Source organism: Oncorhynchus mykiss, chromosome 22 (assembly GCF_057628025.1).
Source record: "Oncorhynchus mykiss isolate SJ-2025 chromosome 22, ASM5762802v1, whole genome shotgun sequence".
In the NCBI taxonomy this organism is placed as follows: domain Eukaryota; kingdom Metazoa; phylum Chordata; class Actinopteri; order Salmoniformes; family Salmonidae; genus Oncorhynchus; species Oncorhynchus mykiss.
The window spans coordinates 31,692,142-31,708,849 of NC_143043.1; the positions used below are offsets into that span (position 1 = coordinate 31,692,142).

General features: G+C 41.3%; 1 protein-coding gene across 1 annotated transcript in view; it reads right to left on the minus strand.

The window, feature by feature from the left end:
* Positions 1-5,801, minus strand: part of LOC110501646 (anosmin-1) — a 58,859-nt gene extending 53,058 nt beyond the window's left edge. The window contains exon 1 of the mRNA XM_021579348.3: positions 5,445-5,801. Within this exon, the coding sequence (XP_021435023.1) occupies positions 5,445-5,639 (195 nt within the window). The 5' untranslated portion in view covers positions 5,640-5,801. The remainder of the gene's footprint in view (positions 1-5,444) is intronic.
* Between the last annotated feature and the right edge of the window lie 10,907 nt (positions 5,802-16,708).

Sequence of the window (16,708 nt, forward strand, 5' to 3'; positions counted from 1 at the left end):
GATAATGGTCAGCCAGTTTAAAAAGCATCCCATGGTGCATCGGGAAGTCTAGAGCAGAGGCTTAACAGCAACGGTAACAGAGTGACAGTGAGACGCTGATGTTTCAATTTTAAATGTATATGGCAAATAAAAAAACAATGATTGCAAAGTTCAGCAAAACAATTTCCACTGATTTCCATTTGACAGAAATACATTCACTTGAAGAACAATGCAGATAGAAAGTTTGGTAACAAAGTAAAACTGAAGGAGATTTGCCCTACCGTGGAATTGCCCTACTGCTAATTGTAATAACATCATGAAGAAATCCACGTTACTAATGAATAGGATGCAAGCGTGACAAATCTCATAATTCTACTAAACAAAGAGCAAATTAATAGACGGAAATGTAGGTAACAAATAGACATGTTTTACCTATAGCTTACATTTCATAGTCAGCCCTAGTTTGGAACAGGAAAACCTGAAGAATTCACCTTAAAAAGGCAGGCTGCAGCAGGAAATGAAACTTTTTTCTTCTGTAGTACTATATGTACTGTATTTTGATTGAAATGTTCTATAACATGATGAATGTACATGTGTAATAACATGATGTACATCTAAAAAACATGTGTAATACAAATCTAATGGCACTAAATATACCCAAAAAAGATCAATCAAACATGTCAAAATAATATATCAGTGCCACTGACTCTGTAAATAAAACCCTGGCAATCACTCAAGATCATTTATACACATTGACATGACTCCAGCCTGCTCCTAAATCACAGGCACAGTTTTTTTTACACATTTTCTTGCCCATCCGTCAGTGGCAACAGAAAGAGATCTGTGGAGGGGCTAATTTTGCTCAGTGACAGCATCTCTGCAGCACCGGCAGGGCTCTGTGGGATGTTGCCCCAGCTGTCCAGGCCTGACCTCAGCATGTCATGGACCAATGGGGAATAATTATAGGTCAGGACTTCATCCCAACGACTCAGTGGCATTCCTCAGCAGTTTCAATATGATGCAGTGCTGCCGAGGAACTGTTTAAGACTCCGGTCGATGAATGCTTTCCACATCCGGATATTCACTAGAACGACTTGGAGAGCCAAATAGTTGCTCTGTGTGTCTGAACGCAGAGGTGAACTCACAGCTTTCTCTGTGTCACTGGTAAAGTCATGTAAACACAGATTCACCCCAGAGATGTATTCTGGCTTGTGCCAGCTGAGAAGGCAGAGCAGGTGACCAGGGCCATGTTGTTTTTCTAGACGTCTGAGGAACATAGACAAAAAGCCTGCTCTGCGTTTGAGTACAGCATTCCTTCTTTTGAAAACAGCTATACATTTTGTTTCCCCATCCATCTCTGTTCAGTGTTCACTTTCTGAATCCATTTGACCCTTCATCAACTATCGTGTCGCTGTAGGCCTACATTACATCCCGCAGTGCTGATGAGCGATGAATGTCCTGCTTTTTTAAGTTCAGCACTTCCGCACAGAAATTACAATAGGTCACTTATACATCACTGACATTGGTAAAAGCCCTGACAAAAATCTGTTTGGATCAAAACATTGTCAACCAATAAAATATGTGTAGCACATAAGGGATGTGCAGACCATCTTTTTTTATATTATGGATTTTTTTTTAATGGCAAAGCACCCCATGCAAAGTGTTTGATTTCATAGGCAATTGGAACCCCAGGTAGAGACAATTCAAAGAGCTGGCAACCTCTCTATATGTCTATCAACAACCCAGAAGCCTCTCCGGACCAAAATAACTAAGCAACCCTTCAGGTTCCCCTGTTGACTGGTCAAATAGCTGTGGGCTCGAAGCAAATAAATCAGGGAATTGACATGCATGGATTGTGACAGTGAGGTTCCTCAGTCATATTCTTCAGCATCAAGGTTAATATGAAAGTGAATGTTGTATCAAATTGAAATGGTGAAGACGTTGAGCCTGTATCCCGTTAGGAATGTGTAATGTTTGTCTGAGGAGGCACTAGAGGGTGTAGCAGGCAGTAGCACTCACTGGGAGCCGAGATTTACAGACATGACGGTCGTGGTTTAAAAGCTTTTACAGAGAGGTGAGGCCAAGCTACACAGAGCCCTATTCATCCCCTGTCTTCACTAATGAAAAAGTCCACACATGAGACGAGCAGTGGCTGTGGTTTGATTCCACCCCAACTTATTTAATATCAAAAGACAAAAACAAGGGGATACGGAAAAACTACTTTCCCATGTTTTTCTTTCCTTCGCTATGAACACAGGTCTCACAAGTGCAATACTTTAACTTTCAGCACCCCCCCGCTCACTGGGAATGAATGACCAAATTTAAAATGTTATATTTTTATGACTTAAAATGTAATAACAAGACCACATGGACACACCTTGTTTTTTGGTTTCATGGGTAGTCATAAATAATCCACTACAAGACTGATGCGTTCAGAATGCATTAGTGAACAGAGGTCCCAGTTCACTCCTAACATTTTAAATGTCCAGTGACCATATTTATAACTGGGTGTTCCCCTCTCTCTGTCTATTGTACCAGGGTGACAAGTCCCCCATATATGAAGGAAATGTTCAATAAATACATCTGTATTTTGGAAGTACTTCTACATTTATAAATCCTAAATTGCCATAAATCCAAAGCCCAAAAGGTCATGCCTTTTTCCAACTCTGTATCTGTTCCTGCTGAGCTCAGTAACTCATCACTGACAATTATCTTTGGATCCTGATTCGGCCAAGTTCAAAGGAGGACTTGTGGGAGTTTACAGCTTCAACTGCTAAAATGTTTTATTTCAATATGCAAAAAATGTATGTATAACTTCTACAAAGGACAATACAAAAAACGTACACCCCCTTAAACTTTTTCACATTATGCTTCCTTCATTTTTTTCTAATAAGGGATTCAATTTGATTTTTTCATACAGATCTACATAACCTAACTCTGAGATAGGGTTTTATTTTTTATGGGGGAGGATTAAACACATTTTTATGCAAAATACACCAGAGTTGCTTTCAAAGAGGTGTTGAATGTTCCTGACCGATCAAGTCTCAGTCGGACTTAAATCTGCTTTAAAAAAAAGAAAAAATAATCAAACACACGGTTTAAATATCACTGTCCATCGATGATCCCCATACAAATTTACTGCGTCTGTGCAATTTTGACAAAAACGATGGATATATGATGCCCTAAGTTGGTAAAATATTGATACAAATTATTCCCAGCTATAATGGCCACCAAAGGTGCTTCCACCAAGCATTAACTCAGGGGGGTGGAGACTTATCCAATTATGATATTTCAGGGGAGGTGTTTCTTAATTTGTAACATTTTCAAAAAACTTTCTTTCACTTCGAAAATTTGTTGTAGGTTGTGTAGAATTTTTAAAATAAAATTAAGTCAGTAAACTTTTTTTTTTTTAACGTTTCTATAGGCGTATTGCTGAAAGGGTCTATTTCCATGAAACTGGAAACGTTGTGTGTCTTGGAGTCCTTATAAAGTATTACATTAATCCTAAGCATGAATGATTTCTGAGTTGAATTAAGAGGTCTGCAGTCTCAATCATGGTAGAGGTTGGAGGCAAGCCCCCGCCTAGCTGGGCCTGCTCTGTAATGAGATCTGTCAGAGGAAGCAGATCCACCTGTAGGTCGCAGCACGTTGAGCGCTGACTGGGCAGGCTCCAGTGTTATGGCAACAGTACATTAGAGCTTATCACATTTAGCCAAAGTGGGCCTCTGCGTTTAGCAGGAAGGTGACCTCACTGGGGATAGCATCAGTGGGCCAGTGTCCCCGCTATGAGGTGTGATGCTGGCATTTGGTGGCAAGGGTTAGGGCCATGGGCTAGAGCAGGGGGAGGCATGTTTTTCCAGCTGACCAGACCTCCCATTTCCACATGAAAGAGCCTGCTGAGAACACAATACATTTAACAGTACTCAGCGTATCAACAACAATTGGCTTCTATTCTTGGAGCTCCAAGCATGCTCAACCAGTCCCTTATCACGGAGCAAAAATGCACCTCTCTTTTATAAACACATCCTCCTAATTTCCTGCCCTCTGAACACAACAGAGGTTGAATACAACTTCTGGGGCTCAGCAGTCAATTATCAGACAATTAACCCATTATAATTGCAGGGGAGTTAATACATTTCATCTCAATCTCTAAGACTTTTCAGTCAAATAGTGATTGATTATAGGCCTCCATATTAAGAACATGGGCAGTGCTGAGAAGTTGTTGAAATTATCTTCATTTCATTTCGGTGAACTTCACTAGACTAAATGGTATAATAAAGAATCTGAAATAAAATATATCAATGCTTCCTAACATAAAACCAACTAATATAAAGAGAGAAGACAGGAGAGGGAGACAAAGCACTCAATGATAGTTAATAACAGTTGACGAGCTCTCCCAACATTGATTCCAAAACACACAGCAATCAGTAATTAAATAGAATAGAGAGTATAAGCCCAGCCTTCATCCTGCAAATGTTCTTAAGTAAAAACTAAAAACTGAGTGCAGATAGGAGGTGAAAGACAGTTGGGGGAAGAAAATGATCTTTTTACTGTGTCCTTGGAGAGAACAATGTGTCTAGTGGAGGGTGAAAAACAACTTCTGACACCACATACCAAATCACCCAATTACAAGGTTAATTCCACAGCAAATCACTTCTTCCAACTCAAATTCTAGAAGAGCATCGAAACATGCTTGGTGGTCATCTTCGGTATGCATAATCATATTGTGACCCATTTTCTGGGTTATTGTGGGTGCTAATTGTGAGGTAATTGAATATATGGGGTGAAAAATAAAACTGGCCCATTTTGATAGAGGGATATAAACAAATCAGATCAAACATCTAAGCACAACATTCTTAAGACTCAAAATCAAAAGCAGCCCTCATATTTCTTACTATGGAGAATTAATGAACCAGTTTGACAAAAAAGGTTTTCACATGCACAAAACAGCAAGGCTATAATGTCCTTCCACTATAATAATAATAATAATAATAATAAGTGCCCACAATACAGTATGTACACAATATGCATCAAATTTGCAGCTGTGGAAAGCAAAACCAATAGACTCCAAGTCCTATAGGGTCATCAGCTGCCACTGTTTTAGTCACTGTGTGACAAGTGAAGTCCAACAAAACTATCAGTAGGCTATTTTGTTTACATTTCAGAACCACTTAATTTATGCCTTGTTTCATTTGTAATGTGACAGACGCATTCATGTCCAATAGCCTATTCATCAACTCATCCATATGGGGTGACACACACACACACACACACACACACACACACACACACACACACACACACACACACACACACACACACACACACACACACACACACACACACACACACACACACACACACACACACACACACACACACTCACACACACACACACTTTTTTTATTTTGAGGGGGACACATGAAGCGTAAAAGTTGGACAGACTGTGAGCAACACGCTCCTACCTGGGAGTGCTTGAAAAAAGCAGAGATGCGAGTGATATGCAGGCTGAGACATCTCGAGGCGCATCTTGCTCGGTAAATGCTAGTAGTGAAGAACGAGTCATCCTGCCTGGTCCTCGCAGCGAAGGTTCCATGGGTCGACAACACTGTAATCCATAGACACAGGGTCACACATACAGTTAAGCTCCTGGGCAACATTGTTCGACGACGGGTGCTGCTTTTTATGCGTTCACTGATCGGGCTACACTGCGTGTTGACTCGGCTGTAGAAACTAAAGAAACTTCAATTATACACTGGGGAGGAGTCAGAACCGCGTGCGCTTTGTGATTGGCGGATACCGTGGTGATTGGCAAATACTGCGAGTGCCTTGCAGCAGGTAGAGGTTATGGACTCACTATCAAGCATTTTCAAATATGAATTCTATTTGAGTAGATGGTTGAATGATTTTGTGCTGAAAATCAATTAAGACAATTGTTATGAATAACATTTATATTCAATGTCACCTCAAATGTATTGGAAATATATTGATTATTTGAACTGTCTCTACCTGCATGTACCAGTGGGTAACCTGTCAGGTGTGAAATGGGAAATGTGTTTTTTTTGCGTATCCCAACTCCCCCTGAAACACTCTCACAGAGTGGCCTCACAGTCAGGTACTCTATAAGAGTGATTGACAGTGACCCTGGAGCAATTAGGGTTAAGTGCCTTGTTCAAGGGCAGATCAACAGATTTTTCATCTTGTCAGCTCAGGGATTCAAGCTAGCAACCTTTTGGTGACTGGCCCAACACTCTAACCACTAGGCTACCTGCCACCTCATGACATTGTAATACTGCATGATAAACAGGGTAGCCTAGTTTATCAGGTCCACTTGGAAAACCTCTATCCTAGTGTGTGCAATGAGACGTTCAGCAGATCTTAATTATAGACAATCTCTCCAAAACATAAATGGCTCATACATAAGCAACACCATTTACAGGAAGCTCCACATTTCATGTGTGCAGCGGATTGCAGGAAGTATTCGACCTACTGCCACCTACTGATGACACAATACATCAGAAATACAGAATAGACAGGTCGTCTAAACCAAGCCCCCACATATGGCCCCTGGAAAGCCTGCCAACATATCAGGGAATCCCTTTCCACCAGTCTGTGCCTCAACGTTAAACAGTAGCTTGGAAAAACTATTCTACCTGGAAAAAATGTAAACCGCCCTAAAACAAATTCCTCAACATGGTCTCCCAAAATTTGGCATTGTTTCATAGCCCAGGGAATGGAGCAAATATGACATGTAGGAAAAGGTTGAAATCTTTGAAGAAGAAGAAAAACAACATCCATCTTTAATAAGGAAGTTCCCTAGGGGGTCTACTAGACATTCTTTCTCTGCTGTTCTCAGCTTATGGAGTACTTTGCCGTACACCATTACAGAAGTATTGTAATGAGCTTTTATAAGTGTTGCTCTTAAACAGTCTGCAGAATGGGATCCAAACGGAGACTAACACAATCATTAGATTTTGGCTCAGGTAGCCATGCAGCTCGCCCTAGGCTAGCGATGCTCTGTGCCAAGCACTTCAGCCCTTACCCCTCTCTCTCTCTCTCTAATGAAATGGGTCTGTTAATACAGCCATACAAATACATCCTGGAAAGCATGAGGCTGCCAGTGCCAAGGATAGGGATCACCCCCAAAATAATAGTTTCTGTTTCCAATAACAATGCAGTTTTTATCATTTACATATTCTATAGCCTCCTGTAGGTTATTAACCCTCTATACATGTCTGCTAGGGTATGATTTGTGATTATAGAAGAGATAAGGCTTTCTGATGCTGCTGCATGGTGTGTAAATACATCCCCGTGGCTGCAGAACCCCTATTTGAATGGGTGTCCATTTCCCTGGTGGTCCCAGAGTACAATGTAACTTGTGGTGAGAGATCCCTTGCCACTCTTAAAATATTTAAACACGGATGTCTGTGTACCTTAAAAATGGTGTAATGGCTTCATTTTCTGGCTTATTACAGCCATGTGTGGTAGGGGTTTTATGGTGTGTGGTGAAGGAAACACGGTGCCTGTGTGCGGTCCTAATGTCTCCTACAGCCTGTAGGACACGCATGCATCCCTCCTCTGACCGACTCCAGTGTTTCATTGACTGGGAAAAATCTGCCAATACTGAACTCAGGTCATAAAGCCAGAGTAGGAGCGGAGGTGTTTGTCTGGGCAGAGGTGGAACCTGATTTTTCAGCTACCCACGTCACTGTGTTAATTCGCTCCATTAATTACTGTGGGGGTCTCTACTGGCAACTGATGTTTACACACATAAATAAACCAGTGTGTACTTGGCTCAGAAGTCTGAATTCTCTATAATGAGCCATCTATAGGGTAACTACCTAGAAAGTATAAAGACACTGTTTTGTATTGTTGGATATAGAATTTGTATGATTGCCCTGTTGGCATTCTTCTCTAAAAGGAGATGGGTGAGAGCATAATGCTATCATTGCAATCATTGGTTAGAATCTTTGTGTGTTAATATATTCCAGGACAATGTCAACTGAAGCCCATTAACCAGAACTTCCTTTCTAAAATCCCCTAATCCCTGCATCACCTCTGAATGGCCTGACCCTAACCACCACACCCCATGACCTCTGTTCTGACCTCAACCTTTGACCTCAAGCTGTAGACCCATACACAAAATGGTGCCTTAACATAAACAAAATATCAATGATAAACCAAACACTGAGAATTGATGTGAAGTACCCTAATTTTCTAGTATCTTGGAGATGATTGAGTGTGACATGCCAGGTTGTTATGGGTACACTTCCTTGCCTGCAAAATATGTGGAAATAGTGGTGTTTCAGCCAGTTGAGGGCTTCTATATAGGAAACCCTCTGTCAAACTGTCAATCTCACTGAGCATGACTTCCAAGCTGCCGTAGTCTGGTATATTCCACTGGTTGCATGGTCTGCTTTTTCCCCCAGGTTACACAAATATGGGCTTTGACACATGATATGGAAAAAAAAGTTTTTGAATTGATAACAAACCAGCATCCGTTTTCACCCAGTATTGATGTTGTTGAGCGAAGAAGTGCTCAGCACCCATCTTTGATCCCAAAGGCTGCAGGTGTAGTCATTGTTACACACACCTGTGACTGCAGTGGTATGAAGATCAGAAGGGACAAGCATGTACAGGATCCTGACTGATGATCAAGAACAAGATAGCTTGAGTTATTTTAGTGAGGTATGGGCAGACTAAGTACATAAGCTGTAAAATACTCTAGTGTTCAAGCAGTAGCCTATCCAATGCATGAAACAAAAGCAGACAGATTGAAAGTTGCCTACCTCTATGTGTGTACCAATGACATTATCGATCAAATTAAATGAGGTCATTTCGTTTGTATAGGTTCTGATAGTGATTGTGATCATGTTGATCGTTGCTCTTGTTACTTATCCTGTAAAGTTCACATTTGATTATTTTATAACTAGCGTCTTTGGAGGAACAGAGTATGATTAACTGAAATACATCAAGGTATTAACAGTCCCATGGACCTCCTCACTTTGCCATCTGCCAGTGTTCTTCATTGAAGCCCATGTTTGGTCATACAGACTCTGTCAGTCAGTAGCCTGGTCAACACCAACAGTGGTATTATAGATGAGTATCTCTGAACCATAATGGCCTCTGCTACAACCATCACAAACACAATATATAGAGGTCGATGTGGAATGTGTAAGTCACTCATCTTATAAACCCAGTGCAATCAAAATTCAAAATACATGTCCTATTGTACAACAGCTTATAAAACTAACACTGTCAAAGTGTTTCAAAATGTGATCCGTGTTATTTCCTTATAGTTGCTGGGTGATAATACAATCTCCACAGGATCTTCTAATCAGTAGGTTTGCATGGGCGGGAGTTTTGGCTTTCCATGGTGACATCCCCTTGCGGTAAATTGGTTAATAGACTCCACACTCAGACCAATTCCAGACATTATTTGCAAAATACTTACTTGAGAAATAGTTTTTTGCTAGAAAGCTATTTTTGCCCATTTTAATGGAAATCTATTACACTAAGGTACTTAATTGTTACCCAGAAACGGTCTGATATTGATATAAAAACAGCTGTATTGGGCCTTTAACCTTAACCCCTCCAATAAATCCAACACTTTCTGTTGTGGAATGAATGCAGAACACCTTTACATGGCTGGCTCACCTTTCATTTTCACGTATTCCCCCCCAACACTTTCTATTTGGTCTCAGAGCAGACAATACTATCTATAGCCATTGCATGATATTCTTCAGCCTACTGCAGAGAAAACAGACCACTGGCAAAAGAAAGGGACAGTTCCCAGACCTCCCATACAAGCCCTCCCATACAAGTCTTTCATCGCTACAGATGATCCCTTATTCATTTAAAAGCACGACACGATTGCACATTGCTGAGGTCTCTGGGATGATATTGAGATACCGTATAAGCTGCTCAAAAGCCAAAAATAACAGCAAACATGATGATGTCTCATGGCATCATGAGTGCTGACACCGGGGATGACATCATTACAACAGATGCAAGATATCTTCCAAGTGGAGGCAAGTAGGGCTGAAATGGTGCCATTTAAAACACAAACACTACAGTATCTTAAATTATATAACGATTAGATCTAGATTCTAGTGTAGTCACGAAATGTTTTTCATTCTTGACATGGCGGTTTTATTTCCTACAACCAGGGGGCATCATTTGAGAGAATGTATTTTGGCTTCTTTTGGAACATTTCAATATGCATTGATGACAGTTATCAACTCCTTGCCAATACTACAGACTTTAATCTTGGTTTATCAGATTTAAAAGCCATGACTTAAATTAGTGTCTTTTTTTTACATTGGCCAGATATTCAACCATGAGAGCTGGGCTTCATTTCACGGGGTTCTAATAAAATAACTGAGTATGTCACAATTCCAGTCTTAGGAAATTATTACACTCTCCTCAGACTTACAATGGCCCCTCTCAATTTGGTACAGTAGTCTTTGTTTGTAACTCTAGAGTCTAAACTGGACTTAATAGGCAGTATCTATTCACAAGACTTTCCCATATTCCCTGTGACAATATTTATCCTCTGTATGAGGTCGGAAAAACTGTTCAGTGTGAAAGAGTTCTAAACATAGACGCCCTGGGAACATTGTTCTGACAATCACCAGCAGCTCCCTAAACAACACTGCATTGTGCAGCACTGTAGGTACTCAGATCAGCATGCTGCTATTCTCATCTCTACCATCTCTACAAGCTTCCCAAAGTGGACAGCTTCATTTAGTTATTTCCAATATCTGTAGAATTTAATTATATACTTTAATGTGCTCAATGTATTTTGATTGATGTGTGAGTGTCCCTCAGCGGCAGTCAGCCGGGTAGAAAGAGAAACTCAATGTTTATTATTTTGCTGGGTGGGCTAACCTTGACTTGTCCACTCTAGCGTCAGTGCATTTAGTGTCCACTAGATGGCAATGCTGCCACACACAACTTTTGGATGCTGAGCCCTCTACTTTGTTTCGTACTTTTTATATGGAAATAATTATTTCCAGGAGAAGATTCAGCATTAATAGTAAACAATGGATAATTACTTTTGTTTTTCTTGTCTGAGGATCATAATGACCAAAATAAGATATATAATGGAAAATAGAACAGGTCTTGGATTCTAAATGGGTTTTGTTTTCTCTCTCCTCTCTTACTCTCTCTCTCTCACACACAAACACACACACACACACACACACAAACACACACACACACACACACACACACACACACACACACACACACACACACACACACACACACACACACACAAACATATACAACATTTGTATAATGATTTTATGACCTATTTTACTAGATGATATATTGATTGGCATTGTTCTATCACTCTCGTCTCACCTGGTAAAAGATCATCAGGAAGGGCTTGTCAACCTCATATGAATGACCTTTATCATGATGAGATAAATACTGCTTGTCTTTTCCTCCAGTCCACCTTACACAACACCTTTCCTCTGCCACATGCAAAATCCCTGGCCCATACTGCATACAGCCAGTGTCATTGATATGTGTCTTTGTAGGGACTAGGGCATGCAGCTCAGTAATTAAGTAGACCCAATGCATACAAACAATCCTGTAAGTAAAACCAGGTGATAGTGTGGGGTGACAGCTCACTTAGCTGCATTACAACTGTCATTGGCTGAGTGGATGGCCCCATTACACAGCAATATGCTGACATGACAAAACTCTGGGCTGAATCCACTGACTACACAGCAGTAACTAGCTATAGCATTCATCCCCATCCCCCAGCAAACAATACATTGTCGGTATCAGATCTCCAGTGAGATTTACATTTACTAATTTCTCTCTGTATAAATCATAAATTGTTTAAGATGTATCCAGGCTGTTAGGTGGAAATCATTAACCATATCCGAAGCATTTAGTTGCCCATAGGGGGCATTGTGGAAGGTAAAAACCAGACACTGTTGGCTGAAATGTGTCATGTTAATACTGTATGTGGCTTGCTTTCCTCTTTCATGAAATTGAATCCTGTTTTATGATGTATAAATATCATCAAGGTCTAATTGCATACTAAAACAGGTTTTGTCCTTCACAATGTTGTTACTGGATAGCATTGCGGTGGTGGTACACATTGGTTTGAATTAAAGTTAGATCAAACCATGGTTTTGAGTGAGCTTTGTCACCTCCGTGGACAGTGAATTAGAACAGAACATTTTAGTTTCTATAAAGCTACTGAGTGTGAAGGGTATATCTCCATGGAAACCTGGAATTGCTGACATTTCAACTAGCAGTACCATTAAAGTAATCTGCATTGCACATGCTGGGGCACACTTCATGCTATAGCAAACACATGCCCTATGACACCAGTGCTCTTTTCAGACGTTCTATTTTGGCTATTGAAATCAGAGACAATGTCACCAAATATCATGTCTGGCTGTGGAAAAGGACCTTTAATATTAATTTAGCCTGTATTACAATCTAAAAGCTTTCGTATGTTTACTTTCCAACGAGACTATGTATTCATGAAATGATCATTAGAAAGCAAATTACGGACTCCTCTTTAAATCTGCGTATTCCTCCAAAGCTCAGTTGTCCTGAGTCTGCACAACTCTGCCAGGACCTAGGATCAAGAGAGACACTTAAGTGTTTTAGTACTATATCGCTTGACACAATGATGAAAATAATCATGGCCTCTAAACCTTCAAGCTGCATACTGGACCCTATTCCAACTAAGCTACTGAAAGAGCTACTTCCTGTGCTTGGCCCTCCTATGTTGAACATAATAAACGTCTCTCTATCCACCGGATGAGTACCAAACTCACTAAAAGTGGCAGCAATAAAGCCTCTCTTGAAAAAGCCAAACCTTGACCCAGAAAATATAAAAAACTATTGGCCTTTATCGAATCTTCCATTCCTCTCAAAAATTTTAGAAAAAGCCGTTGCGCAGCAACTCACTGCCTTCCTGAAGACAAACAATGTATACGAAATGCTTCAGTCTGGTTTAAGACCCCATCATAGCACTGAGACTGCACTTGTGAAGGTGGTAAATGACCTTTGAATGGCGTCAGACCGAGGCTCTGCATCTGTCCTCGTGCTACTAGACCTTAGTGCTGCTTTCGATACCATCGATCACCTCATTCTTTTGGAGAAATTGGAAACCCAAATTGGTCTACACGGACAAGTTCTGGCCTGGTTTGGTCTGTCGGAAAGATATCAGTTTGTCTCTGTGAATGGTTTGTCCTCTGACAAATCAACTGTAAATTTCGGTGTTCCTCAAGGTTCCGTTTTAGGACCACTATTATTTTCACTATATATTTTACCTCTTGGGGATGTCATTCGAAAACATAATGTTAACTTTCACTGCTATGCGGATGACACACAGTGTTACTCTGGACCCTGATCTCTCTTTTGACGAACATAACAAGAGTGTTTCAAGGACAGCTTTTTTCCATCTACATAACATTGCAAAAATCAGAAACTTTCTGTCCAAAAATGATGCAGAAAAATTAATCCATGCTTTTGTTACTTCTAGGTTAGACTACTGCAATGCTCTACTTTCCGGCTACCCGGATAAAGCACTAAATAAACTTCAGTTAGTGCTAAATACGGCTGCTAGAATCCTGACTAGAACCAAAAAATGTGATCATATTACTCCAGTGCTAGCCACCCTACACTGGCTTCCTGTTAAGGCAAGGGCTGATTTCAAGGTTTTACTGCTAACCTACAAAGCATTACATGGGCTTGCTCCTACCTATCTTTCCGATTTGGTCCTGCCGTACATACCTACACGTACGCTACGGTCACAAGACGCAGGCCTCCTAATTGTCCCTAGAATTTCTAAGCAAACAGCTGGAGGCAGGGCTTTCTCCTATAGAGCTCCATTTTTATGGAATGGTCTGCCTACCCATGTGAGAGACGCAGACTCGGTCTCAACCTTTAAGTCTTTACTGAAGACTCATCTCTTCAGTAGGTCATTTGATTGAGTGTAGTCTGGCCCAGGAGTGTGAAGGTGAACGGAAAGGCTCTGGAGCAACGAACCGCCCTTGGTGTCTCTGCCTGGCCGGTTCCCCGCTCTCCACTGGGATTCTCTGCCTCTAACCCTATTACAAGGGCTGAGTCACTTGCTTACTGGTGCTCTTCCATGCCGTCCCTAGGAGGGGTGCGTCACTTGAGTGGGTTGAGTCACTGATGTGATCTTCCTGTCTGGGTTGGCACCCCCCTTGGGTTGTGCCGTGGTGGAGATCTTTGTGGGCTATACTCGGCCATGTCTCAGGATGGTAAGTTGGTGGTTGAAGATATCCCTCTAGTGGTGTGGGGGCTGTGCTTTGGCAAACTGGGTGGGGTTATATCCTGCCTGTTTGGCCCTGTCCGGGGGTATCATCGGATGGGGCCACAGTGTCTCCTGACCCCTCCTGTCTCAGGCTCCAGTATTTATGCTGCAGTAGTTTATGTGTCGGGGGGCTAGGGTCAGTTTGTTATATCTGGAGTACTTCTCCTGTCTTATCCGGTGTCCTGTGTGAATTTAAGTATGCTCTCTCTAATTCTCTCTTTCTCTCTTTCTTTCTCTCTCTTGGAGGACCTGAGCCCTAGGATCATGCCTCAGGACTACCCGGCATGATGACTCCTTATTGTCCCCATCCACCTGGCCGTGCTGCTGCCCCAGTTTCAACTGTTCTGCCTGCGGCTATGGAACCCTGACCTGTTCACCGGACGTGCTACCTGTCCCAGATCTGCTGTTTTCAACTCTCTAGAGACAGCAGGAGCGGGAGTGATACTCTCAATGATCGGCTATGAAAAGCCAACTGACATTTACTCCTGAGGTGCTGACTTGTTGCACCCTCGACAACTACTGTGATTATTATTACTTGACCATGCTGGTCATTTATGAACATTTGAACATCTTGGCCATGTTCTGTTATAATCTCCACCCGGCACAGCCAGAAGAGGACTGACCACCCCTCATAGCCTGGTTCCTCTCTAGGTTTCTTCCTAGGTTTTGGCCTTTCTAGGGAGTTTTTCCTAGCCACTGTTTTTCTACACCTGCATTGCTTGCTGTTTGGGGTTTCAGGATGGGTTTCTGTACAGCACTTTTAGATATCAACTGATGTAAGAAGGGCTATATAAATACATTTGATTTGATTTGATTTGATTTGAAATGAATGTCGATATCATTGCAAATTTTAGGCTTTATTTAGCCTTTCTGACATTTTCTTGACCCAAGACATCTTGAGCAGTATTAGATTAGTATTATGCCCAGATTATGAGTAAACAGACTGCAGTTTGGATTCTGATTGTTGTTGTAATAGAGCCAAATAAAGATAGATTTTCTATAAGAGACAACTTCTCAATTATGAAGGGAATTAAGTTGCTTTTCATCCACAGCTATTACCTGTTTTCCACATTATTTTCTACATTCACAGTACATTAGAAGACATGCCTCCTAGAGACATAAACTGTAATGCCATTCTGTAGCACTTACTGCTTGAGTGCCTGGTGAGGGAGAGGAAGGAGGAGGGAGGAGATGGAGGGAGGAGAGGAGGGGAAGCAGCAGGATCCACAGGTCATCAACCCTTGACCCCTGACCTCAGCCCTTCAATCTCTGATATGTCTGCTTTTCCCGCCTTTTCTCTCCCTCTCTCCTTCCCTTTGGTCTGTAAGGCATTTGACTATAGCCGAGAAAGAATGCACTGGAGTAACCCTTTGCATTCCTCAGTGTGTGAACATATGTACAGTACCAGTCAAAAGGGTTTTTCTTTATTTTTACTATTTTCTACAATGTAGAATAATAGTGAAGACATCAAAACTATGAAATAACACATATGGAATCATGTAGTAACCAAAACATTTAGATTATATTTGATATTATTCAAAGTAGCCACACTTTGCCTTAATGACAGATTTGCACACTCTTGGTATTCTCTCAACCAGCTTCATGAGGAATGCTTTTCCAACAGTCATGAAGGAGTTCCCACATATGCTGAGCACTTGGTAGCTGCTTTTACTTCACTCTGTGGTCCATCTAATCCCAAACCGTCTCAATTGGGTTGAGGTTGGGGGATTGTGGTGGCCAGGTCATCTGATGCAGCACTCCATCCCTCTCCTTCTTGGTCAAGTAGCCCTTCACAGCCTGGAGGTGTGTTGGGTAATTGTCCTGTTGAAAAACAAATGATAGTCCCACTAAGCCCAAACCAGATGGGATGGTGTATTGCTGCAGAATGCTGTGGTAGCCATGCTGGTTAAGTGAGCCTTGAATTCTAAATAAATAACAAGACAGTGTCACCAGCACCATCACACCTCCTCCTCAATGTTTCAAGGTGGGAAGCACACATGCGGAGATCATCCGTTTACCTACTCTGCGTCTCACAAGGACACGGCGGTTGGAACCAAAAATCTCAAATTTGGACTCATCAGAGCAAAGGACGTTGATGTTGAGATGTGAAATATATTTTGATTTGTTTAACGCTTTTTTGGTTACTACATGATTCCATATGTGTTATTTCATAGTTTTGATGTATTTACTATTATTCCACAATATAGAAAATAGTCAAAATAAAGAAAAATCCTTGAATGACTAGGTGTGTCCAAACTTTTGACTGGTACTGTACATATTTCCTATCTTAGCAGATAATTATTGTAGTGCGGCAGGTAGCCTAGTGGTTAAGCGTGTTGAGCCAATAACCCAAAGGTTGCTGGTTTGAATACCTGAGCCACCCCCATTCTCATCGACAGGGCTGTAGTGAAG